The sequence below is a fragment of the Fusarium solani genome (assembly GCF_023522795.1).
Source record: "Fusarium solani strain SB1 chromosome Unknown bctg00000003_1, whole genome shotgun sequence".
In the NCBI taxonomy this organism is placed as follows: Eukaryota; Fungi; Ascomycota; class Sordariomycetes; order Hypocreales; family Nectriaceae; genus Fusarium; species Fusarium solani.
In genome coordinates, this window is record NW_027072154.1 from 142,070 (window position 1) to 166,744 (window position 24,675).

At 51.5% G+C, this 24,675-nt stretch overlaps 7 protein-coding genes across 7 annotated transcripts; 2 read left to right on the forward strand and 5 right to left on the reverse strand.

Moving 5' to 3' along the window:
• Window positions 1–631: 631 nt before the first annotated feature.
• Window positions 632–2,520, forward strand: MRS44_005614 (uncharacterized protein; the record flags this gene model as incomplete). The annotated part of the gene is made up of 4 exons (XM_065621455.1): window positions 632–1,095; window positions 1,155–1,916; window positions 1,967–2,459; window positions 2,509–2,520. 4 exons carry the CDS (start codon window positions 632–634, stop codon window positions 2,518–2,520), a joined length of 1,731 nt encoding a protein of 576 aa, XP_065477527.1.
• A 154-nt stretch (window positions 2,521–2,674) lies between these two features.
• On the reverse strand, window positions 2,675–4,384 carry MRS44_005615 (uncharacterized protein; the record flags this gene model as incomplete). Its single annotated transcript, XM_065621456.1, has 3 exons — window positions 2,675–3,928; window positions 3,991–4,071; window positions 4,121–4,384. 3 exons carry the CDS (start codon window positions 4,382–4,384, stop codon window positions 2,675–2,677), a joined length of 1,599 nt encoding a protein of 532 aa, XP_065477528.1.
• A 1,241-nt stretch (window positions 4,385–5,625) lies between these two features.
• Window positions 5,626–7,233, forward strand: MRS44_005616 (uncharacterized protein; the record flags this gene model as incomplete). Its single annotated transcript, XM_046274781.2, has 1 exon — window positions 5,626–7,233. One exon carries the CDS (start codon window positions 5,626–5,628, stop codon window positions 7,231–7,233), a length of 1,608 nt encoding a protein of 535 aa, XP_046140831.1.
• A 1,357-nt stretch (window positions 7,234–8,590) lies between these two features.
• MRS44_005617 (uncharacterized protein) lies at window positions 8,591–12,457 on the reverse strand (the record flags this gene model as incomplete). Its single annotated transcript, XM_046272510.2, has 2 exons — window positions 8,591–11,298; window positions 11,371–12,457. 2 exons carry the CDS (start codon window positions 12,455–12,457, stop codon window positions 8,591–8,593), a joined length of 3,795 nt encoding a protein of 1,264 aa, XP_046140830.1.
• Window positions 12,458–13,371: 914 nt separating this feature from the next.
• Window positions 13,372–15,892, reverse strand: MRS44_005618 (uncharacterized protein; the record flags this gene model as incomplete). Its single annotated transcript, XM_065621457.1, has 3 exons — window positions 13,372–13,518; window positions 13,610–14,920; window positions 14,972–15,892. The coding sequence occupies 3 exons, from the start codon at window positions 15,890–15,892 to the stop codon at window positions 13,372–13,374; spliced, it is 2,379 nt and encodes a 792-aa protein (XP_065477529.1).
• Window positions 15,893–16,718: 826 nt separating this feature from the next.
• Window positions 16,719–18,642, reverse strand: MRS44_005619 (uncharacterized protein; the record flags this gene model as incomplete). The annotated part of the gene is made up of 4 exons (XM_065621458.1): window positions 16,719–17,578; window positions 17,623–18,043; window positions 18,096–18,527; window positions 18,592–18,642. 4 exons carry the CDS (start codon window positions 18,640–18,642, stop codon window positions 16,719–16,721), a joined length of 1,764 nt encoding a protein of 587 aa, XP_065477530.1.
• Window positions 18,643–19,910: 1,268 nt separating this feature from the next.
• On the reverse strand, window positions 19,911–24,170 carry MRS44_005620 (uncharacterized protein; the record flags this gene model as incomplete). The annotated part of the gene is made up of 2 exons (XM_046274779.2): window positions 19,911–23,683; window positions 23,741–24,170. 2 exons carry the CDS (start codon window positions 24,168–24,170, stop codon window positions 19,911–19,913), a joined length of 4,203 nt encoding a protein of 1,400 aa, XP_046140827.2.
• Between the last annotated feature and the right edge of the window lie 505 nt (window positions 24,171–24,675).

The window sequence follows — 24,675 nt, forward strand, 5'->3', positions numbered from 1 at the left end:
ACCCTCAGAGTCGCCGTTTTCTGTCTAGCGTCGGTACCGGAAAAAGACATGTGCAAGGAAGATTCACAGCCAACAGCAGGTACAAAGTGTGAGATGGATCCTACAGCATTCGTAATCTATCCAGGCTTGATGAGGGTGCCCTCCCACTGCCGCCTTGCTGGGCCGGCCTGACCCGAAGTATTCGCAATCTGCCTTGGCATACCATGCGGAGTGGCTTTGTTGAACAAATCAGCGTTGTAGATTGGAGATTTGATCTACGATTCTCAGCATCATCATACGCCCAGGGGCGGGCCGTATGCGGTACGAACGACTGACTCGCGAATACGATTATACGAGCGTCCTCTAGCACTCCACCGCATAACATTCATCACTCATCTGGATCAAACTAACTCTATTGCTACCTAGCAACGTAAGCTTCAGCACCTAGTTTCAACTGCCGAAAACTTAGGACAGCCAAGTGAAGTGGCTACTACGCTTCGTCAGTTTTGTCCCCGTCTTGGCGATGCCGCTGTTTCGGTAGCTATAGCATAATGCATTGAATACAAATAAACTACAAGACGGAATGCTATTCCGTGCTGTTACCATTTGAACTACATTCCATTGTTCTATTCTCGCCCATCTCTCCTTGACCATGCTATGCACTACGGGACTTCTTGCCAGTACCCTCATCGGTGTCGCCCTGGCGGACCCAAGATGCAAGAATCATCCACTAGACGCCACCTGGCCCAGTATCGACGACTGGAGCACCCTCAACCGGTCCACAAACGGGGCCTTAATCAGGACCAACCCAGTCGCATCTTCGTACTTCAGCAACAATTCGGCCGTCAGCTGTGACCATGTCCAGGAGAACTGGTTCTATTCCGACTTTCACTCTTCCCTTCCCGAGTCAATTGGCTATCCGTACTGGGCCAATAGGTCGTGTGTGCCCCCAAATGACTACACCTACGACGAGGCGCTCGGCTGTGAATTGGGCGGTCTACCGGCGTACATCATCAACGCTACGACGGCTGATCAGGTTGCAGTCGCTGCCAGATGGGCCAGCCAGCGAAATATACGAATTGTTGTCAAAGGCACCGGCCATGATCTGAACGGCAGGTGAGTTAAGGCCGTTTTAATCAGCCCCAAGCTTGAGACTGACACTGGCCTGGTTATAGATCCAGCGGCGCCCACTCGTTGTCCATCTGGACGTATCACCTGCGCAACCTCGGCTTCGATACGCACTGGACGCATCCATTGAGTAACAATACAGAGAATACCGTCATCTTGGGCAGCGGAAATACCTGGGGCGAGGTGCTGGCAACCGCAGCAAAGACCGGGAGGACCGTCATCAGTGGGCAAGACGGTACAGTCGGCCTCGGAGGCTTCATCGGAGGTGGCGGCCATGGTCCCTTATCGAGCCACTACGGTCTTTCAGCCGATCACGTTCTGCAGGCGACCGTAGTCACCACTGAGGGCGAGATCCTCGTAGCCAACGATGCCCAGAACCAAGACCTGCTGTGGGCCATCCGAGGCGGTGGGCCAGGCCTATACGGCATCGTGGTCGAGTATGTGTTGCGGACTGTGCCTCTTCCTAACAATGTGGTGATGAGCACTCTCTCCATGTCCATCATCCAGAACCAGACGGCTGTGGACGCTCAAGACTCGTGGACCGCGTTTGCCACCTTCGTAAGCTCAGTCCCGGATCTAATGGATGCTGGTATAACAGGATACGGCTTTGGGGTAACACAAGAGAACATGGGCATCGAGCTGACCATGACACTCTGGAGCTACAACACCACCGCGGCCGCATTTAAACCACTCCTGGAATCTGCGCGACAAACCATGCTTGTCGACGTTGCAAGCCAGGATATATCGGTCGAAGTCTCGGAACCTACTGTGCTGCCAACATACCTATCCCTCTTTGACGTTTTGAATCCGTCTCGCAGCCGTTGCGGAGACATCAGCCTGACCTCTAGCCGCCTACTAGGCCGCCGTCACCTGTCGGACATTCCTTTGAACGAATTACGAACCCATCTCCAAAAGATATCAAAAGCCCAGGTCGGGGGCGGCAGACCAGACTGGTCTTGGGCCTCCAAGGTGGGCTGGGACCCAGAGGTGTCCAGAACGAGATGCGAGGCGCCCTGAATCCGGCATGGCGAAGCGCCTACCTGCATCTCATGGCCACCGGCGTGGATATTGACACTAAGACGTTGTCACCTCAAAATGCCCTCGCCGCCGCCGCCGCGTGGGCAGAGGACAACAAGGAGGCTGTTTGGCGAGAGTGGGCGCCAGACACGGGTGCATACATCAACGAGGCCAACCCATTCGCTAGGAATTTTCAGCAGGACTTCTACGGTGGCAATTACGGTCATTTACTCCAGATCAAGGAGAAGTATGATCCCACTTCCAGCTTGTATGCTCTTTCAGGTGTCGGAAGCCATGATTGGGACTATAACCTGGATACTGGGCTTCTCTGTCGCGTATGATGAGGCATGGTCTTCAGATTGAGTGCTGTAAAAAGCTTTACAGGTTGCCGCATGAAGAGGTACAGCAGTGGGTTTATCACGGTGTTTTACGTTCTTGGATCTTAAGATAGCCATTTGTTGATGGCTGTATTCTTATATAGTGACTGATAGTGATGGCCTCTTTTGGACGTTTCAGCAAAGTCAAAATTACAACTCTAGAGCTTGATCTGCTATTGTACCACCCCGCCACCCGTGCCCGTCTCAGCAAAGTCTCCCCACAGGCTCTCCCTTGCCCATACCTGGATAGGATCTCCCAGCCCTGGCCCCTGCTCAAGCTTAATTGCGCTCTTGGTAGCAAGCACCAGACACTCAAAGAACATTTTTGTTGCCTCGGCCTTGGTGGCTTGTTGCTCAGGGACAAAGTCTTGGAAGATGACAGAAGTACTTTCCCGAACCTCGGAGCTGATCGCAGCCTCGGGGCCGAACTGATCTCGCAAAGTGTAGACAGCATGTTCGGTGGTCATCGGGATTGGGAGCCGCTCAGCAGGGATGCTAGGAGGAGGAGGACTGGCTTCAAAGGCCGGAATCTCCATCATGGTTTCTCCACCGACGACGCTTGGCTCCGCAATGCCCTCTCCAAACTCGAATGCTGGCTCCTCGGCAATTTCCAGCCTTGGTGACTTGGAGACTCTTTGCTCTGGCTCAACTTCGACTTCAACTTCCCTAGCGGGACGCTTCCGTGCCAGTTGTCTTGCTTCTTGAACGGCATCGAAGGAAAGGACTCCTCGGAGCTCAGGGGCCCACACAGCACTTCGTCCTTCCATCATAATAGAAGAGACAAAACCACCGGACGCCTGCATGTTTATCAAGGCACCTAGGAGGGGGTCTCGAGGATAGAATCTCGTAGGTCTGGTGATTGCCTCGTGGTTTGTCTGCTGGTCCTGAATTTGGCGGCTCGAGAGGGTAATCTCCTCATCTGGCGCCATAATCCTCCGTCTCCTGATCCGTTGCTCAGGGCGTCGCAATATCGGGCGCTCCTCCTCAGGTTCGTGGGGCTCAGACAGGCGAAGTGCGGGAATCTCCTCCTCAATCTGCTGAACAAGCTCTTCGCTAATCTCAGATAGCGGGGATTCGGGGATTGGGGGCGCAGTGATATCGGCTGGGTGGAACTCAAATTCCTCTTCGACCCCTATCGGGAGTTCGCCAAGTCCTTCCTCGAAGGTTGGCTCGATTTCAGGGCCCTCCTTCTCGGCTGGCCTTGGTTCCAATTCGCTCACCATTTCCTCTTCAAACGGGCGAGGGGCTGGTGCTTCTCGACCAATCTCGATACCGAAGTCAAGCTCGAGATCCACACCTTCCGTAGGCACCACAGCTTCTTCATACATCCCAGTGTATTGACTCGGTGTCAAAATCTCTGGCAGGGTAATGTCGCGTAGTGTAGCCCGGCGCTTGGGGCTGACTGGGACCACACCAACATCTCCTATCTGAGACAGGAGCCAGTTTGCGTCCGGGGAGGGGCGAGTTCGAAGCCGTTATAAGGTATCACCTCATTGGGGATTGTAAGGGCTTCGGGGTCGGGATGTTGAAGACTGATGGGCAGATCATGGTCTAGGCTTGGTCGGAAGGTCTGAGGATGTCAACACATGTCATCAAACAGATCAATTTGTATTGTATACCATCTGCATCATTATCCAAGTATCATCACAATCATCCAGCAAGTATCGTGCCTTGCGTTGGTAGATCCGAACAGCCCCGAGTAGTAGCTGGCTGCTCAACCGGAGAGCCATTGGCGCCTGGCTTGGTGTGATCATGATCGCTATACTATCGGCGATATTCGATTGGAGCACATGCTTCTTCGAAAGCTTGCGTTGGAGATTGGCGGAGAGCCAGATGCGAGCGAGTGGCCCGCTCTTCTGGAGCAGGGACTCAGAGTAGAACATGATGCGTTGCCGGGTGACGGCCCAAAGCAGAGGGAACAAGATGTGGCAGGCGGGGGAGTTGTACTAGACAAAACGTCGCGACAGAATTGCGAAATGTTCCGTACCAGGAGCCTGACGTTGGTTTGAGGAAAAGGAGCAGGAGAGCAGTAAACAACCGCAAGATAAGGGACAAGGCGCAACAAGGAAAGTTACGGCCTGGGCCTTGTAAATAAGACGCGAAGCAGACATTGCGTGTCAATGGTATAAGCAAAGGTGACATTCGTTGAGTGCAACTGACGTCAAACGGCATACTGCGAAGGCTGGCGTGCAGCGTCAAGTCCCTAGCGCCGAGAATGACACTTACTTCAGTCTTGGACGCTTTGGAAAGTAATAATAATACCTTTCTGAGCTACCGAGTAAGAACGAACTAAGCATATTGCTCAGCACCAATTCCTCTCGTGGTAAGTTTATCTGTTCTTTTCGTTGTTTACCCGACTTTCGCAGCCGAGTTTCTTTGAAGTGTAAGTACAAAGTACCTACACTGCATCATTTAAGTGAGGTTGGGGTCACATTAAGGTTTGTTAGCTCATTCAGACGCGTTGCATCGGCGACGTCGCGAAATTGCATCAAGTCCTTAGCCGCGACGCGATGTCGTGTCGCGTCCTTTTCGCGTTGTAGTAAGCCTGTCATCTTATCGTGGCTCAGCAGGCGAAAGCCACATTGATTGATAAGATAACTCTATAGGGTAGGGTTCAGCTGGGAACTAGCTGATCAAGGAAACGACAACAAGATGAAGGTCATCCTCTTAATAGGTAATTAGTAAGGTCTGATGACTATCCCTAAGTAGACAGAGGTTTTAGTAGCAATCAGGGGGTGTCTTCAGCCCTCGCACTCGCCACAGTCTGGTTAAATGAATTTGCAGGAGTACAAAGGCGGCTCACAAAGACACTAACTTTTAGTGCCAGGTCTTTCCTCAAGTGCCATTGAATGAGTGACAGTCTAAAATGATATATATCACGCTGCTATCGCTAAATCCGCCTCTTGAAATCAAGACAGTGGCCCGGCTAAGGACAAATGTTACAGTGCAAGGCTTTGAAGAGATCTCGTTATCTGAAAAGGTCCAGCGAGGCATGGAGAAAAGAGACAACAAAACACGTGACTTTATTAGGCACAGACTGCAAATTCATGTACCTCCGTGTTGCGGCGACTTACCTCGGTAAAAAGTCGCGTTGCGATGACAAGTTACCAGCCCCGTGTTAGCCATGAGGCTACTCAATGCAAATACCTTCCAGTTGGAACAATTCTACGATAATGACATCCCCCCTTATGCGATCCTCTCTCACACATGGACCAAAGATGAAGTCACCTTTCAAGAGTTCGCAAATCTCTCCTGGGACGACCCCAGGCTCGAAAAGACAGTTGGCTGCTGTAAGCAAGCCCTCCAGGACGACATCACGTACGTGTGGGTCGATACATTTTGCATCGACAAGGCCAGCAGCTCTGAGCTATCCGAAGCCATCAACTCCATGTACAAGTGGTATGGTGACTCTACTGTCTGTTACGCCTACCTCAGCGACGTCCATCCGATTAGCGATGACGATGTTTTCAGTAACAGCCGCTGGTTCAAGCGGGGATGGACTCTGCAAGAACTTCTGGCACCCGGATGCGTCAAGTTCTTTGACTCCGCGTGGATAATCATTGGACAGAAGTCCGCCGAGAAGAGGCTGTCCAAAGGCTTCGAACCACTTGTCCTTCGAAAGAGGCCAGGACCCGATGATGACTTATCTGAAAAGCTCTCAAGCATTACAAACATATCTGTCGCAGCCCTCCGGCATGAGGTGAATATGGATAGCATCAGTGTGGCCGAGAAGATGTCGTGGGCCGCTGAGCGTGAGACTACGCGCTCCGAGGACATGGCATACTCCTTGCTCGGCATCTTTAGTATCAACATGCCTCTTCTGTATGGCGAAGGGGGCAAGCGTGCATTCATTCGGCTGCAGGAGGAAATCATCAGTCAGAACTATGACCACACCATCTTCTCATGGGGCTTCGCCAGGGGACCGACCCATGGTGGAATCTTCGCCACCTCCCCCCTGGACTTTGCTGGCGGCGGCAGCATCGTGTGTAGAAGCATTGGGCGCAAGTCTCACTACACGGTGACAAATCTTGGAGTTCAGATCCAGATCCCTGTATTGACCGTCCGAAATGGCGTTCAATATGCCTTCTTCAATGCCACAAGGAGATCCAGGGCGGAGTTAGTCATGTCCATCCCGCTATACCCAGCAGGTGGTACTGGCGAGGATGAGGACATCCTTGTGCGAGACCCTTGTAGCATGCCCGTCTTTGTGCCTGATAGCTGGCTTGGCGAAGCGACGACGAGACAATTATATCTTTCCAAAAATCCCTCCATCGAAGTGGCGAGAAATCGGCGCCAATATACCCTATTCGTGGCGAAAGAACTGACCGAGGCGAAGTATCACCCTAGAGAACTACACCCACATGCGATTTTCTCAAGTGTCGACGATTCAACGCTATATTTCGGTCCTTGGGCACCTGGAGAGAAGAAACTGGCTCTTGTGACATATGAGAGCCCCGATAGCCCTACCTTCCATCTCAAAATCATGTTCGACGATGACCGTAGTAGTTGCCTCCTTCAGCGCGCCGAACAAGATGAAACGCTTATAAACGAACTGAAACCGGTAGATAGTGGCGAGGTCGGTTGGACTTTGGGGAATGACTGGAAGGAAGTGATCAACCTTGGTACTCTGGGCGACGTATCAGGTAAAATGGAAAAGCTGTGGCCTGAAAGCATCTATTGCCTTCTGAGCTTAACTCCTTCCGAGGATCCAATATCGCCAGAATGGGAATGATCAGACTGGTCTTCATAGGTTGCCTTCGGAGGACAACCCATACAGTACCGAGAGAGTAGGGCCTCCAAAGGGCTGAATTTTGTGACGAAGAGTTAAACCAATACCCCCTTTCGCAACACCAACTGTGGCTGAACCAATCGGGAATTCTGCTCGTTGCACGCGCACAACATGTGGTGTGCTTGAGGACACCTCTCATTTCTCGGTAATCGTAAGGTGGGGTTTCATTGACAGTTGATGGCTTGTCATGGACTTTGCTGTCACACTGCTCGGGCAACAGTTGTGATTATCACCCGTGGGCTTGTCCAAACTTGACCACTGATCCCCGTCAATTATAGGCATTGGCGGGGGTAATGGCGTCCTCCGTGGCATTGCGGACGTGGCCGTCTTCTTCGGCGAGCTTGGCGCGAGCCTTCTTTATCTTGCTGCACGCAATTTCGTGTTCGGAACGGTTGGCAGCCTGGTGTTCGCGACTACAGTATCAGACCGCGTGGCAGGCGCTGCATCGGAGGGGTTGAGGGCCTGTTGCTGTGCATTGAGGGCAACGATGGCGCAGGGGACCGACTGGGCTTTTCCCTTTGAATGGGTGTGGGTTATCCAAAACACTTGCCATGTTGCCTATCACAGGTTTTCTTGTGAAGCATGGGCTGGAAGAAGATTTCAGAGCTGAACTTCCCGACGCGGACGGTTCTATGGATGTGATTATGGGTGGGGGGCAATATAGCCTTGGCGTGGCTACTGAGCTGGGGAGTCGAGCATCAGAAAATTGTTCGCGTCAGATGAGGACGACAAGTTTTTATACGAAATTATCGCCAGAAAGGGAGTATTCTTTAACAGCTACTAGCGAGCTTCACCTCCCAACGCATGGCTGGCGATAGCCCCACCAGCTCATCAATTGCACAAAGGATAATGTCATGATTCTTGACCCTTAGTTTCTTATCAAACTCTTAGATGTTTAACAAGATGGATCTCGGGAGGCTCGAGAGGGAGAAAGAAAGGGCTAAATGCCTGTCGGGAAAGGTCGAAATAAAGGTGGTGGAAATCACGTGGGATCACATGCACCCCCAAACATTAACAACACAGGCAATAATTTTGGGTTGAGTGTTTCACATGGCAATTTCATTTGACCCAGTTAAAACCTCTTAAATCAGAATGAGCTCACTCCAAGTTACAGTGCGGTTGTGGTGATTCGGACGATATAGGAGTTAGGTTTGTGGCTCTCAGAAAGCACTCACTATCGTGTTGACTCGGGGTTTGTCTTTCACGTTGTCTGGCGTTTCCCTGTTACATGCCAGCTCCCTGATCTTGCAAATATTTCACTATCTTGAAGAGTGTCCGGCTCTGCTCTCTGGCTTGATGTCTACACAATCTTGAATAGCCGCAGGCCTGGCCACCACTGCTCAGGCAGGTCCAAAACCCTAGACGGCTCCAGTCCCCGCACATGCGCGTATCCAACAATCTCGTGTTGTGCCTTGTTGCTGCCCTTCCCACCTCGAAGAACCATGGGCATGGGTGCGGCGTCCAACATGATGACCTCATCGCCGACAGCAACACCCTCGGTGCCATTCCCTGATACGCCAACCAAGCCTGTATTTGTGACGAAAAATGTCCGATCTTCAAACAACCGGGCCCCTTCGGAGCGAACGACACTTCTCCGAATACTGGAACGACTCGAGTACTGTTGCCTGAGTTTGTTGAAGGTAACGACCCAATCCTTCAGCTTCTTGTCTTCGAGAAAGTCCAAAATCGTAATTTGTTCCAACTCATTGAATGCATCTTGGAACATGTCACAGTCGCTCTCCTTGGCCCTGCATGCAATCTGAAAGAGCAGGGTAGAAATAAGCTCTACTTCTTCTGTGAATGCAGTACCATTCTCGACCCAGCTTTGAATGGCCCCATAGTTGGGCAAGGGAAGTCCAGGGAAGGGAGTGGCCTGGTCATTGGCTTGGTTGCCCTTCATCTTCACGTCGTGGTGCGTGATGCTGCCACTCTGCGTGCCCCCTCGTACTTTCTCAAGTATGGCCTTGACAAACCTGCGTTGAGGGGCATCTAGGCCAGTCGGGTCGTCCAACGATGGCGTGTGTAGACACTGCAGGCTCTTGGCCAACCGGTCAAAGTCGAAGAATGCCGCTCCGAGAAAGTCGGGGCGAGTAGTATCAGTGTTCAAGAGAAACGCCTTGATGGAGCCCAGCTTCAGAGAGAGCCGTCTGAGGCTATCGCGAGCCCTCTCAAAGGCGGGTGATATCTTGCCTGTCTTGCCCATGATGGGCGCCATACAATCTGCAATGGCCTTCTCTCTGTCCACCTTTTCTTTCACAGGGCTGACAACACTGTGGATGACCTCCTCCAACATTTTCATGCTCACACTGTCGAGGAGGAATGCCGAGGAGCTGGTGTCCCGGCTGGATTCTGCACTCGTACACCATGCGTGCAAGGGCTGCTCAGCGTACATCCCGGGGAGCTTCGCAGACAAGAAATGTCGCCGCCACAGTGGATAGCGAGGACCAAGAGTCGCAAGGCCAATGTCCAAGAACCAGAGTCTTCGGACCAGGTCGGCCCTAAAGTCTTTTGATTGTGGGCGTAACCGGAAAACCTCCTTGATGGTGTCGATAGGACGGCCGTAGAGGGCCATTTCGCCATTGTAGATGGTCGGATAGGGATCGAAACAGAGTTTCTCTTCGTATACTTCCCATTTGATATGCACGTCGGACATTTGTCGTGGCTTGGAGAAGTCGGGAACCCACGACGGTAGGTCGGGCGACAGACGTACCGGGAAGTCCCAAAACATGCTGACGCCTCTCTCAAACATGAGAAGCCAAATGGCCACCTTTTCGAAAAGCTCTTCTGTTGTGAGGCTGTAGTCCGGCCCAAGGAGTTGCTGTAACACAGGATGCATCAGAGCGTGGCGTCCATAGATAATATCGCGGCGGTCCATGCACCAAGAATGGGTTGAGAGGAGCAGCGGATACAGCCAAGACTTGTACTCGAACCCGTCAGTCCTGGCTGGACGGCAATTGAGCACACCCGACGCCTGCGTCATGGGATAGTAAGGCGTAGAGTTGTACAGCAGGATCCTTGTTTCCTCCTGTCTGAACGCTCTTCGATGTTCATTTGCGAGCATGTCCATGTCTCTCAGCAGAGCACTTCCACTTGTTTGCCAGGTTCCGAGCATGAAGATAGGATCCGTCGAAGCGATGGCGTACTCTTGTAAAATCCACAGACGATTCCACCATTCTCTGGAACAAAGATGATAGAAGGTCCGGAGCAAGGAAACCTTCCGAACGCCTGTCTCCTGGAGCGCCTCTCTGAACCGTCGCTGTTCTTGTTCTTTTTTGTCGTAATTATCATCTTCGTGGATGCCATAAATGTCCACCTCTCTGTTGAGGAATGTAAACAAGTCCGCGTAGGATAGATTCTCGCTGCGTTTCTTGTTACTCTCCTCATCGCCGAGAAATATCAGAACAGCAGAAGCTCTCTGGTAGATCGTAGCCATCTTGGCAACCTGTGCATTCCTCTCCGCGACATTTGCCTGGTTGATGCATAGAGCGTCAATCCAGAGGAGCCGTGACGCTGACGCAAGACGTAGGTAAGAGAGCGCACAGTAAAGATTGGGCGTGACGGGCGCTGGCTGACCACCAAGTTCGATGTTTACTAGGTCCTCTGGCTTTGGATTGCCCCAGACGTATGACAGCGCCTGGTACGAGAGTTGCTCATCGGCCCGGGATTCGATGCGCAAATTGCATCGAATAGGATCCTTGCCCGTCCCAGGAAGCAGTTCAACGAGACGAATTGCATCGGGATTCGAGTGGAGATCCAAAGCGCCGTAAAGTTCTTGCGGAACAGCACGCTTCTTCTGTAGGGCGTTCCCTTTCTCGGCGTCTGAGATACTGTCTCGGATGTGTTTGGTTGGTACGAGCGATTCGCTGTGTTTCGGGCGTGCTAGCTGAATCACGCGAGAAGCCACTTGAGCCAGCGACTGTCCGTATCCGTCCGCCATCTCGCTATCTTCCAAGTCGAGATTTTCGGCTTCTGCGGGGAGTAGACTGGGGACATCCCACTCATCGAAGCCTGCGGGATATGTGTCAGTGTTGGCCCGACATGAGTTCCTGACACAGGCGCAGAGGCAGGGTCACTACTTACCATCACCGCAAAATGCATCCTGATACTTAAGAGTAAGTCCAGATCGCGTGTTGCTAACCATGGCTAGTAAACCGATGGTGGAAAGCACGTTCGGACCTTCCTGAGCCTGAAACAGCGTCTTGAATTCGTCTGTCTGAACGCTCTGCATCAAGACAGCGTGAAGAACCGAAAGTAGACTGATGAAATCACGGTCGTCCGCCTCGACATCGTCGCATAGCCGTACCGCTGTCTGCAAGTCGTCAGGCGAGAAGAGTCGTTTTGGAGACATCCTTTTCTTCTCGGTCCCTGTTTCCAGGTTCCAAGAACGGACAGTATCCAACAGTGGAGGAAGCCAGGCCTTTATATGCCCGGCAATGTTTTCGGTGGGCTGTTCAGGCGCCACTTTGATGAGATGCGGAAAGCAGCTGGACAAGTTGCAGGCCGCATTTCCAAGGTTCGCCTCATAGCAACGTTGGCACACATTCATGCTCTCGCACATGCGGCAGAAGTACGCCACCTCCAAGGGTATGTTCTGGCCGCAGATATCGCAGCATCCGAATGACTCTTGAGTTCCGTTTTCGCTCTTCATTCTGAGAAGCAGCATCTTGAAGGCCATAGCTTGTTCGGCGTCCTCGTCCAGGCCCGCCCAAGCCAGCACCCTGCCAAGATTGTCCAGACATGACGCTGATGGCATGTCTGAGAGTTCGAGGTGGAGAGAAATAAAGGATTCCAATATCCTGGTTGCTTCGACATCAACATTGTCGGGAAGCACAACAACGTCGTCGAGAAACAGACGGTGATACCATGTCTTGTAGAGAGAGCCAAGGAGCTCTATTGCTTTGTCGTGCACCGCAGCTGCCCGTTGGCCCCGGATGATGGTTTGCAGGATTTCCTCTGCCTCATCAAATCGGTCTTGCTCAACGAGCGTCTCGGCGATGGCGAAAGAGTTGAAAATGGATTGATCGTGGAAGATGCCAGCTACCTGATGAAGCTGGAGACCTTTGCGTCGGAGAAGCTGTTCTCTGATCCAAGGAACCGGGACGTATGCGGTTGCAGACTCGACGATTTGGAGCATATGGCGGTGAACGAGGCTTCTGGGAAGATTCATTTAGTTGGGGTGGCTGATAATGATAATTGTCTCTGGGGCGGAGACAAGGCTTGAAAAAAATTCTTCAGAAGTGAATTAATGAGAGACAAAAGAGGGAGTTGAGAATGGATAAGCACAAGATAGAGGCGCATGAAGGTCTTGGTGACTGCAAGGGAAATAGCAAGGTTATGGTACCTATTTCAGAGTTCCATCAGAGCCCAATGTGATTGATAGTTTTGAAGATGACTCATAAGGACAGGGTACACAGATCGAGGTAAAGAGCCGAGGTGTCAGGACTCCTTGGCTGCCCGAACACTCCACGGTAGAGCCTCACGCCCAGTGCTTGCGGGGTTCGCTCAGCTTCTGACAGGTCAATTGCTAGCGTTTAGCTGTCATGTCACCTCTTCACAAGCCCAAACCGGCTCTTTTTGCATGACCCGCTCGGAGAAAGTCCAATGGTTCGCATATTTACTTGCCAAGGGCGCTACTTGGTAGTTACAACACACTCGCTTGACACGTCAATCCTTGATTGACGTGTCAAGGCACAGCGAAAGCATTGCGTCAAGCTCTGGAGTAATGAAGATACCGGTATTGGTTTTAAAAAGCACAATTGGTCCAAAGGTTTATACACATAATTATCCCAATTCTAGGTACTCAATACAGACTCAATCCAGTTCGCGGCGGTAGATCACTGATTTTAATCTTTCCCAGCGATCTTGGGAGCACGGTTGATGTAACAGGTCTTTCTCTCCTCTCTACGGACGGTGATGAGAGGGGCGCTGAAAAACCTCCTAGTGTCCGCCCCTCTGAAAAGGTACTTGATGAACTGGGTATCGAGGGAAAATCAAGAACCTCTTGTGCAGCCGCTATCACAGAGCTTAAAGGATCTGGGGAGGCTGACGCAAGGAAATTTCTTCTGAGTGAACGCCTTGCTCTCACTGCGGATGCAAGTGTAGTTGCCCCTGTCGCTGTTCGAGTGGCTGCTGGTTGCGTGGTTCCTGGCTGCGTGGTTGCTGGTAGGGTGACTCTCCTCCTGGCGGTTTGATGAGAGCAAATAGAGCATCTATCCGTAGTCTGACTTGCTTGGTGAATGTAGCATGCACCGACGAGCTTGTAGTGGTTGTCCACAGGCCGGAGAATGAAGGGAACTGTAGCTCCTTCCAGGATCCATACCTCATCCCAGTCTTCGAGTTCCGTCGGGCCGAGGCCAAGCGAGTGATCCGTACCGAATATCCTACGGCCCATGCCGTATTGGCTCATGTTTGTGATGAAGCTGTCCAACTCATCTTTGTCAAAGTGCCCCGGAGATGGTGATTGAGACATGCAACAGCATGTCACCTTTTTGTTGGCCAGTTCGATAGTCCGATTGACGGCTTCTTCGACCACCTCAGCATGCTGGTCGGTAGCCTGCTGGATAGCCCGGTCGGGAAAAGGTTGGTTGGTCATAGTCATGGCCCGCTCAATGGCTTGCTTGATAGACTGATAGATGGACTTGCTGATAGCCATCTTGTTGGCCCAGGTGACCCAATTCGAGTCTATCGTAACCTGTCTGATGGCCTCCCCAGCTGCATCCTTAGTCGCTTGCTCCAAAACCTTTTCTATCGTGTCCTTCGTAGTTTGGCTGATGGTGTTCTCACTAACCCAGTTGGCCGTATCCCAGGAAGCCATAGCTTGCTTGGTTGCCTGCTCAGTCGCCTGCTTCACGTCCAGCTTCATAGCCCGCTTGATTCTTTGCCAGTGCATCTGGTCCATCTCGAAACAGTTCGAGCAGAATCCACCAAAGGCTGGCGGTATATCCGCGCGGAAAACTGTATCGTCGGCCTTGAAGTCACCAGAAGGGGTGGCACCGTGGTATAACGAAAGGATTCGACCCCAGAAATCCAGCCTTCCGTCGCAGCGCCGAGTCCCCGGATTCTGAGACGGGTTAAGTAGCCAGTGAATATTGTCGTTTATCGAGGACGGGATAGGAACGTGCGGGTCCGATTTGTTGCTGTCGGTAGCTCTGCCGGCGCTGCCTGAAAGAACCAGAGCTTTGCCAAAGATCTTCCTGTCTGTCCAGACGGTACCATACCTTCGCCCAGTAACTTCGAGCACACATCTCAGGGGGTAACCAAGCCTCGCCGTTGAACGTAGGGTCTGGTTATGCAAGGTCGTGATCCGAGGCGCAGAGAATTCTTGGAGCTCTTTGAATTGTGGCGGCAAAGCAGTTGGGGATTTTCTCGTCCAGTCCGGAACCCATGATGGCATGTCTAATGCCGATGTTCCGTCCACTTGTGAGAGAATCTCCAAGGTCTTTGTGGTATCGACATGCCAAGCAGCAACTTGGAGAAACACCCAGCCTGCTGTGGTGGAGGGTGAATAATCCGCTTGGAGTGATAGCGCTGGCTCCTCTTGAAGGAGTCCCAGGATGGAATACACCTTGTCACGAGCATCCTTGCAGGCACAATTCCTCGAGACCTGCAACAAGGACAAGAGATCTGAGCTCTACAGCCTGTCAGCTTTGGCCGATAGTGGAAAGTTCTAGGGGAAACTTACTCCTCTCAATCGGCGGTCTCCCGCCTCCGTCTGTCGTAGGCCGTAGGAAATGACTGGAGGTAACACCAACGAGAGATTGCGAGCCGCCATGAGTCGTAAGAAGAGATTTCCATGCTTAATTAGATCCACCCAGCTCATCTGCTTCATCCCATACATGACCAAGATGCTCTTGGCCACAGCAACCTCCTGTAACACCCACACTCTGTGAAACCACCTGCTTCGAAACAAAGAGATAAAGTCCGTGACCTGTGGTAACTGGCCGCCAGTGTCATTGCTCATGTAGTCTACTAGTCGGTCAAGAATAGGATTTCCTTCACCCAAGAAGACCACAACACGAATTGCGCTTCGGAAAATGGCAATCATATTCTTGACCTGGTGATTCCGCTCCAGGATGTTGGACTGATCAATGCACACGGCGTCAACCCACAGTCGACGATCCATATCTTGTTTGCGAAGGCGCAAGAGAGCTAGCTCGCAGTTCTTGGTGATGCCGATGAACTGACTATCATAGCCGCATTGTATTGCTCTGCTGATTGAGTCATCACCTTTATCGTCGGCCCAGGTGTACGAAAGCGCTTCGTAGATGGGCCCCTGCTGCAGGTTGACATGTTCCAATTCGCACTGGAGAGGATCTTCGAGCCTTCCCGCCTTAAGCACGAGAACACGAATCTGGCGCCCATTCGTGAGATCAAGAGGCTGGTACTGGTAGCTGCGGGCACCAGGCGGTGTGACCCGCGCCGGATCGAATGTGTCTTGCGGACGAGGTTGGACCTGAACTTCAGCGTAGACATCCTTAGACGGGCGGCTGGCAGCATAGATGAGGGAAAATCCGCAGCTTCTGCAGAATTCAACAGAGGTCTGGGGCATGGACCACCAATCGTTGTGGCGGCAACCTCGGCTGAGGACGACGTCCGTAGACATTGCCATGGGTAGCTAGAGCCTAATTTCGGCTGCCAAGAGAAGGAAAAATATGAACCAGACCAGAGGCAATAAGCCAAGATGAGTTGATGCCTTGCATTCGTGAAAGAAGACGATCGCGTCGTAGCAAGTTGTGATGGATACTGCCTTGCACTGCCACGCAGCGATTACTGAGGTGATCCATGGATGCCTTGCAGATCATGGCTACTGCTCAGCCACTACCACCTGTCGTCATCTGATTTGGCGTCACTACATGCGACACCTGACGGCTATTGGCCAAAACTGTGCATGAGATTCGGGTTGGCAAAAGAAGGAGGTCAATACTATTAATTTTGGCAACTTTGACAGACCCTAACAACTAAGAACATGCAGGAGTCACTTGGATGCTGATGGAATCTGTGCTTGTCTGCTGCGAAATTGCCCAACAGTTTGAATACCCTTCTTCTATGACCCCGATAGAAGGGTAGAATGACCAGTTTCTACCATTTATACTACTTTCTTGACCCGCGACCGTCATCGTGGACTAGAGAAAACATAGCGAGAATATACCTTCGGGGCTTTGAATTCTAAAACGCCTTTAATGCGTTTCCAGTAGCCGCTTATATCTTGGATCTACAGCAGACGCCTTGGGCTTGTTCATCCCCGGTATACAGGACACTCTTGTTCTTCTCCTGTGTTGAAACAGCAACATCCAGGCCGGGGTTACTTGAAAAAAAGTTGACTGGCTTGAGACCAACCATCATCTTCTCGCTTGGCATAACCGGCCAATCTTCAATACGCGGGTTGTGTGTTGAGCCAAAGGTGTGCCAGATGACAATGTCGCTATTCCTCACAGAATGTGCCGCTCCCTCTGCATTGCGATCTTGGAGGCAATGCCATCACCGCCCGGCGACTGCATCGTGTGTTTACCAGAGGGAAAATGGTCGTCATCTTCGTAGCGAGTGATCCAGACGGCGTGCTTGCCAAACTCGGAGCGCTTGGCGTGGAATGAATCGGGGTGAGACAAGAGCATCTGGCTGTAGGCTGGCAAAAGCTTGAAGCCGACTGGAGTGTTTGTGATGGGGTTGACCTTGTTCTCATTGATGAACTTGAAGGTTCTGGCCTTGGTATGGTCGAGATCGAAGCCACCTTCTCGCTCAATGATCTTCTGCTCCGTCACGTAACCGACGCCAAAAGGATTATGTACAGAGGGATCTGCATACGGTAAGGCCTTTGACTCTTCAATAGCAAGTGAGTTGGAGTGGCCATCAATGGCGGGGTCAATGCGCAGACTGAACAGGTGTTGATGATATGGGGCTAGCACTCCTGGCGCAACAACGGTACCATAAGGAGTGTTCTCCTTGAGACCGACCTCTGTAGGCGCTGTGGATAGAATGCCAGTGGCTCGAACCTCGTAGAAGATGGATGCATCCTGACAGAAGTGGAAAGCAAATATGTACTCGTAATTGCTGACTGTGATGATGGTTTGCAGCACGAGGATGCGGGAACGCGTGACGACGGCGTTGCCCGTTCGAAAGTTGGTGTGCTTCCACAGAATACCATCGTCCTGCTCGTGACAACAGATGACGTTGGGCAACTTCACTGATACTCCCTCGCTTGTGTTATGGTAGCCATCAAAGTACTTGATGGTGCCGAGACAGTCGCAACCGAGCTTTAGGTTGTTGGCATTCAGACCTGCTCCGTCGTTTCCTAGATCGAATGCGGCTTTGCGGGGTAAGGAGACCTGGGGTCACCGTATGGAACAAACATTTCGGCTAGAGAAAGACGGTAGAAGAGACTACGTCCGTCGTAGCGGATGTCGTGGAGAGTTAGACCTTCACGGTAGTTGAAGCCAACTCGGAGATGCCACTTCTCCCAAGTAAGTTGGTTTCCACTGATCTTGAAGGAGGGGCCCTCAGGCTGCACCACTTGATAAGGCTTGGTGGTGGTTCGGGGGTTGGGTCGCAAATCAGGGTGGTATTCACTGGTAGACTGAGCGTGGATTCTCCTTCGGTCAAAAGGACGGGACTCGCTGTGGATTCGCTCGTTGGGAGTAATTGGTAGTCGGTAAACCTTGGTGACCTTGAGCTGCTCTGAGACCTCAGCGCATACGTCGAGGGGATATGCGTAGTAGTTTGCATCTAGGTTGTCTACCAAGCGAAGATAGAACCAACACTGGCAGACGGTTAGTAGTTGTAAATCGATTGAGAGATAAGCGAGCCCATACCATTGTAATGCGCTGGGTCATGTCATTCATTCCATCAGTGGCATATGCCCATGGCTCGACCACCACGATAGCGCCATCAGGGAGCTGGAGACGACGAATCTCCTCTTGGACTTCTTCGTTCGCCAGACAAGCCTTCTCGACCCTGCCCATGTACTCGGCGTCGATGTAAGAATGCTTTCCGGGATGATGCTGCTTCGCACTGACGCGGTTGTTGTCAAGGTCAACAACCAACTCGAAGAGCTGGTGGTTTCCGCTCTTATTTTCCAAAACCACTTCGACACGAGCACATCGTGTAGGAGGCTGACCTGGAGACTGACCGCGATGTTCCTTGTCTAGGAATGGTATCATTTCAGCTTTGGGAGGCTCGCGTAGAGTAATCACACGGAAGTTGATGTCTCGCCCTGTGAAGTGAGGGCGGACAATGTTAGCGGCCTACAGAGAGCAAGCATTCGTGAGTAAGTCGCCATATGGGGTTGTTGATTGGGGCGGGGCTCACCTTGGATATTTCCTCAGGGCTGAGGGGATCGAAGGGATGAACGGGCACCATGATGAGAGCAATTGGCAACTTGATGGAAGTTGGATGGGGGATTTGAGAGATGAAAAAGTCAGGAAGAGAAAAGTTGAAAAGTTGATGATATCAAAGTCGGACAAAGATGCAAGCAAGGGAGTATTTATGTTGCAAATGCCAAGACCCAGCTGTGTCTTGATTGCACGCCTTCCGGTTACAACTCCCTTTAGCGGCCAAAGAACACGAGTAGCTGCAGACTTTTGCAGCTCTCTAGCCTCCAAAGGTATGGCGATGATGGGTCTGCAGCAACCAGACAATTTTCAGGAGACTATGCCTTTGGAGGTGCGACCGTACTGTGTCGGAATACCCTCCAAAGGAAAGGTCCAACAAGAGTCTCACGAATGACACCTCCACGTGCGGGGTACGGAGATCTCCCCTCCAAAAGAAAACCCGAGATAGATCTATGTAACTAACCGATATCGGATCGTCCAGTCAGCGAATGATTACCTACAGAAGTCGGCCCGGCATAGAGTTTTTCAGCCACATTCCGTAAGCCCAAGTCGAATTTCGAGGTGATGAGATTGAGAGACCAAGTTGTGAAGCCACAAACGCTCAATTGATGATCCTATAAACTGTGCTGGCATTGGGATATGATGCTATGATGTGTTGATAATGTGTTCCTTGTTGTAGTTGAAACCTGACTCTCGATGGGATAACTGAGCCAGAAGACCAGGTCTCACTGACCACGATGACGTTGCGATGAGCTACTAATGGGTATTGACGAGAAGGCCCTCTCGAAGAAATGCCACGAGATCATGCTTAATCGACGATCTCCGGAAAAGGAAGTATTTACTACCCAAGGAACACATTTACCTGGCACCAACAGGCTGCTCTGGTTGACTAGTGTCGGTTCTAGGCGTTTTGGGGATGCTGGGGAAATACAGAGTAGAGTGGCTCGAAGCCAGAGTAGAATCAATTTTGAAGGATGATAACAGGGCGACCTGGTTACGGAACGAGGGAGAAAAAGCATACATTTTAACAGCCACGTATTAAACCAAACTCAAACAACCCAGAGCAACTGTCTTCGCTGGCAGTCGGTATCTCTCATCATCGAAATCGGCCTCTCGTTCATCGATCCAACATTAAAACAAAGACCAAAACAAGCCTCGAGGAGGAGACATCGAGACCACCAAAAGATTCAGAGGGATGAATAGTTGAAAAAAGAAAGACCTAGCCCAACGGTTAGTATGGCGTAGCTCAAAATATTTAAGCCACTCACAGACACTGTCTTGAATCATAATCCCAGATCAGTACAGCTCTAGACTGAGGCGTCTCTTCAATGACCTGGATGTGCGAGGAAGCTGTAGGCTTTTAACCCGCCTCAGACTGCGGTTCCCTTTAGTCACTTTCTGGTTTCCATCTCTGATTTTGGGTGGAAGAGGCTCGCTTCCAAGGAACCTCAGACGATCTTCCAGATCGACAATCGTCTCCTGCCTCTCCTTCTGTTCTTCTGCGGTATCCTCGTCTAGATCATTCGGATCGCCTTCTCCCAGTTGATCGTTTGCATCTCTGGCCCTCGTCAAGTGCTCGTATGCTTGTTGGACGAACGATGCTTGCAAGTCGGAGGCAGCAGAGGACTCCCGCAGAAATTCGGCGTCCTCCGTAAGCTTCCTGGCAAAATAAGCCTCTCCTAAAAATACATTCCAGGGGTCAGGATCCGCATTGTTCCTCCAGGCTTCGTGGGCGGAAAGAAGGACAACTCTTCGCTGAGGGAATCTTTGTTGGTAGAGGAAAACTGTGCTCGCCAGTATGAGCCCCGTTGAGAAAACCAAAGAGAAATCGGCAAGGTAACGAGAGGCGGCATCGCTCAGTACTATCTCTGCCGCGGTAACATCTCTAACCTCGGAGTAGTGCTCTCCTAGATCTTCATACCAGTCAGATGCTTCGTCCAAACCGCCATCTTGGCCGAGTCGTGTGTCAATGTACTTTAGGCAAAACACTGTCCAGTTTTGGCGGAAATTCGGAGCAACATGGTTTTCCAAGGCTCTTGCACGGCGTCCCCACCATTCTGCTTCCATATCCAGACACATCGGGTCATTTATCGCTTGCAACGGCCAGATGCACAGCTTCAGCAGCGAGAAGCAGTGCAGGAGGCGCTGGTAGTTCAGTTTGATAGATCCAAGTTGCCCGAGCTTGTCCACCAGTTGCTCAACTTCTTGAAAGTGTTGCGTTTTTCTATCGTCATGGAGGCATTTCCGAATTTGCAGGAACTTTAGACATGTTAACTCGGATCGCTCGTACTCGCCGACAAGAGCAAGCTCGGCTGCTAGGACGGGAAGGTCGCCGATGTTCTCCGTGCACAGTGGATGCTGTTCATCAGTTGGTAATGAACTGACACCATCTGCTGCCTTGCAGTACCAGGACCGGGCCTCCTCTATGTCTCCTTGTATAGCGAGAGAAGTCGCAATGTAGAGCTGAGTCACATGTTGAATACGTCTGTCGGACTTTTGCTCCTCTTGATCCCGACCTGAAGGCTCCAGGAAGTTCAGGATCTTCAAACTGACAGCGACGCATTTTTGTGTGTCGTTCAAGGAATAGAAAGCATCCCGCTGGATTAGTAGTGGATCCAGACACATTGTGCGTTTTGACACCTCGCCCATAGCCACAGCTTCGCCCGCCCACGACGCTGCCTCGGCGTAATTTCCCTTGGAACGGTATTCTTGTGCAACCAAGTATAGGTAACGGATCCTCACCTTGATTCCACACGTGGTGTTACAGAGCAAGTACTCCCACATGCGGTTGCTGGTTTTCTTGCGCTCCTTGCCTACGAGATCCCTCAGACGACATGCCGTCTCCTTGGCAACTTCCTTGCCCTGATATATCAATGAACGTGTTAGCTCAACAAGCGCTCGCGCCTTATAGAACTGGTTCTGCGGCTGTGGGGGAAGCTGATCGAGTATACTGAGTGCTTGCCACAGAATGTCCTCGACGTCATCCCAGTCCTTGTCGTCCTGAAAGTACGTCCCAATTGCAATGTCCAGGAGACTTGTAGCTTCAAATAGATCCCCTTTGCCCCTCGATTTCCTCCTAGAAATTGTTGCCAATCTCTTGGCCATTGGCCAATCTCCCCGAGCAGCTGCAAGCGCCTCACCGAGGAAGATCATAGGGGCTGGAAGCGAATTCATTGAAAGAGCCATGAGATCTGTAGTCGTTTCCCTGAAGCCTTGCCAAGCGTTGGAAAGGGCTTGGGCCTTCTGGGAAACTTTTTGAATGCTGAGATTTTGTGGCTGGGCTAGGTAGTCGGGCAAGACACGGAAAGGTGTCTCTCGTATCCCCGGCACGAGCTTGTCAGGCTTGCTCAAGCCTGCCAAAAGGTGGAAATCTCTCTTCCAGAGAATATCCTCGGGAAAGAGTAGAGATAACGCTTTCCATGACTCGTAACGGCCGTCGGCAGAGCCGAATTGGTGCCTCCGGTGCGCCAACTCATTTTCGTACGCGTGGATGAATTGTGAAGTAGGCAAATCGATGCCGGCGTCCAATAACTCGAACCAGTACAAGAAATCGCCCATCTCGTCACCCTGTAGCCCATTCTGAGCAATGGAAGCTGCATACTCGACAAGGAGGCATGCTTGTCTTGGCCCCGCAAACTGAGCTAGAGAGGGAGTTACCCAGCTTCCACGCCCGAAATCTAGAGCCTTTGCGAAATGATAAGGGAGGAACTTGGTGGAGTGGAGGAAGAAAGGGTATTTGGAGCGTAGGTTTCGGGCTCCGTTGTCAGTAAGCGGATATCCCCAGTCCAATGTCTCCATGTAGCCAAGGCAAGCAATGCACATAGATTGCTGAGCACCCCCAGGATCAACTCGAAAGTATTCAATTTCAGAGTCTTCATGTTTCCATTCTTCAGTCGGATGGGTCAAGAAGTCTGCTGCGGAAGTGTGGACAAGATGATAGCGGCCTTCGGTGACACGGAGAAAATCACCACAAGAATCAGTGATGCCCTCCACAGCTATCAAGCCGTCCTCAATGTTCCCGCTCGTATTATCCTGTGCAGCATACGCATAGCAAAGCTCCCCAGCCGTGAGGGGTTCAGGGCATGCGAGGATGATAGATAGAATGCCGCGAGCACGCTTCATCGAGACAGAGGGCTTTGTCAGGGTGCCACCGGTTCGGTCCGTCAACTGTTGGAATAGGCGGTGGTACTCGCGGTCGAGATCATGAGGCACTTGGCTCAGGGTCTTCTTGATTTCCCGAATACTGTAGCATCGTCGCAGCTCTTTGAAGACTAAGGTGGCCCAGAGAAACATGATTTGTGATTTGGCTTCGAGGGTCGTCCGAACAAGTTCCTCGATCTCCGCATTCTGTATAGTGAGGGCATCTTGCAACTCGACTGAGATGAATCTTCGCATATCGTGCCGTACCAAACTTTCTGTGACTTCAATGGTTGGCGGTGATTCTCTCAGGAGCGTGCGCATAGTGGGTTCGCGTCCAGATATGAGTAGATGAATCTTCGGGTGCTGTTCCACAAGAGCGAAGACGGCTTGCAAGCACTTGTTCCCTCTACTAGTCCAGTTATCAGTGGATTCGTCGATACCGTCGATGATACAGTAGATGTCAGAATTGACGAGACGCAATGCTTTGTGAATACCACCCAGGACGTTCTGCTCATTGAGACAGGGTTCTGTAACCAATGGCGTTGATAGTTGTTGAACCTCGACATCTGGAAGGTGATTCAAAAGCTGCCACAGAATCGTGCGTAAGAGATCCAGTAGCTTCCGCTGGGCTTCACTCCCAGCCCAAAAGGAGAAGTGCAACGCAATTTCTCCTCTGTCGTTCATCCGTTCCGCAATGGACTTGGCCAAAACAGATTTGCCACATCCCTTGATACCGTAAATGCACAGAATGCGGTCAAGGTGGTTTGTTGAAGGCGAGGGTGATTTGCTAACCCACGGGGTAAACACGGCGTGTGACCAGATCCATTCACAGGTTTGGTCAACCTTCCTGGGTATAAAGCTGTCGTTCGATGGTCTGAGAAGCGTGCGCAGTTTCAGCCTCAAATCAGAATATGAGACTTCCAGTAACTCTGGGCGGAATTAGAACTGTGGCGAACCTTCCATACTTCCATGACTTGAGTACTCACCTTCAGCCTGCCTGTCATGATGATGGGCAAGGACCAACGTCAGAGATGTTTTAGCCTGTGTGAGGCGGGTAAGCGACTCCTTGAGGGTCTTGTCGAGGCTGGTTGTTAAGAAAATTGCCTTTCGAAAGAATCTTGCGGGGTCCTTGGTGATCTTGGAAGATTGCAGTTTGTCCTTGATGGAGGAGAGCTCGGCCCGTAACTGAGTCAAAGCAGGGGAGAGCCTCTGCAATTGAGACTGGCCAAGGGAATTTTGTCGCCATCTCTTTTGAAGGTCCTTGAGGGTTTCTTCGAGGTCTGTCAGCTGCAGATGCAACTCTTCCGCTGTTTTCGTGGCAACCTTTCTCTTGGCCAGGCCTTGAACTGCCGTGGTCAGGCCTTGAACGATCTCGATGAGGCCGGGAATGGCCGCGACAACGCCAACCACTTCCATTGTAGATGCGGTCGCCACCAAGCTTCAGAAAGGGCAGATCCAAGTCAATTGAGCATCTTTAACATCCTTTCGGTTGATTTGGAAAGAAGATAATATTCGAGTCGGGTTGAAAACGACGGACAGTGCGGGGTTTTCATCTTGCAGATTGTCACACTCCAGAGCCTGATTCTGCCTGAACGCCTTCAGCTGCTGGTTCTATTTTTATAAAAGCTTGGCGCATAAGGCTCCCAACAGGGCTTCTTAATGTCAGAATTGTGCCTTGGGTATCAAGTATTCTGGCGCCCTTTTCGTTGTGGTCTGTGTCCGGGATAACTGAGCCAGAAGACCGAGATCGGCAATGACAAGTATTAAGCCTACGAGACAGGACCACTTCACAGATGGGGCCGCTTTAGTCACCTGCTAAGTCAACTAAGACGAGACATCGGAGGTAGAGTGGGATGCGACGAGGAAGTCTTACGTGAAGAGGCCTTCGTTGTAAAGAGATTTGGTAAGCAACGCACTAACG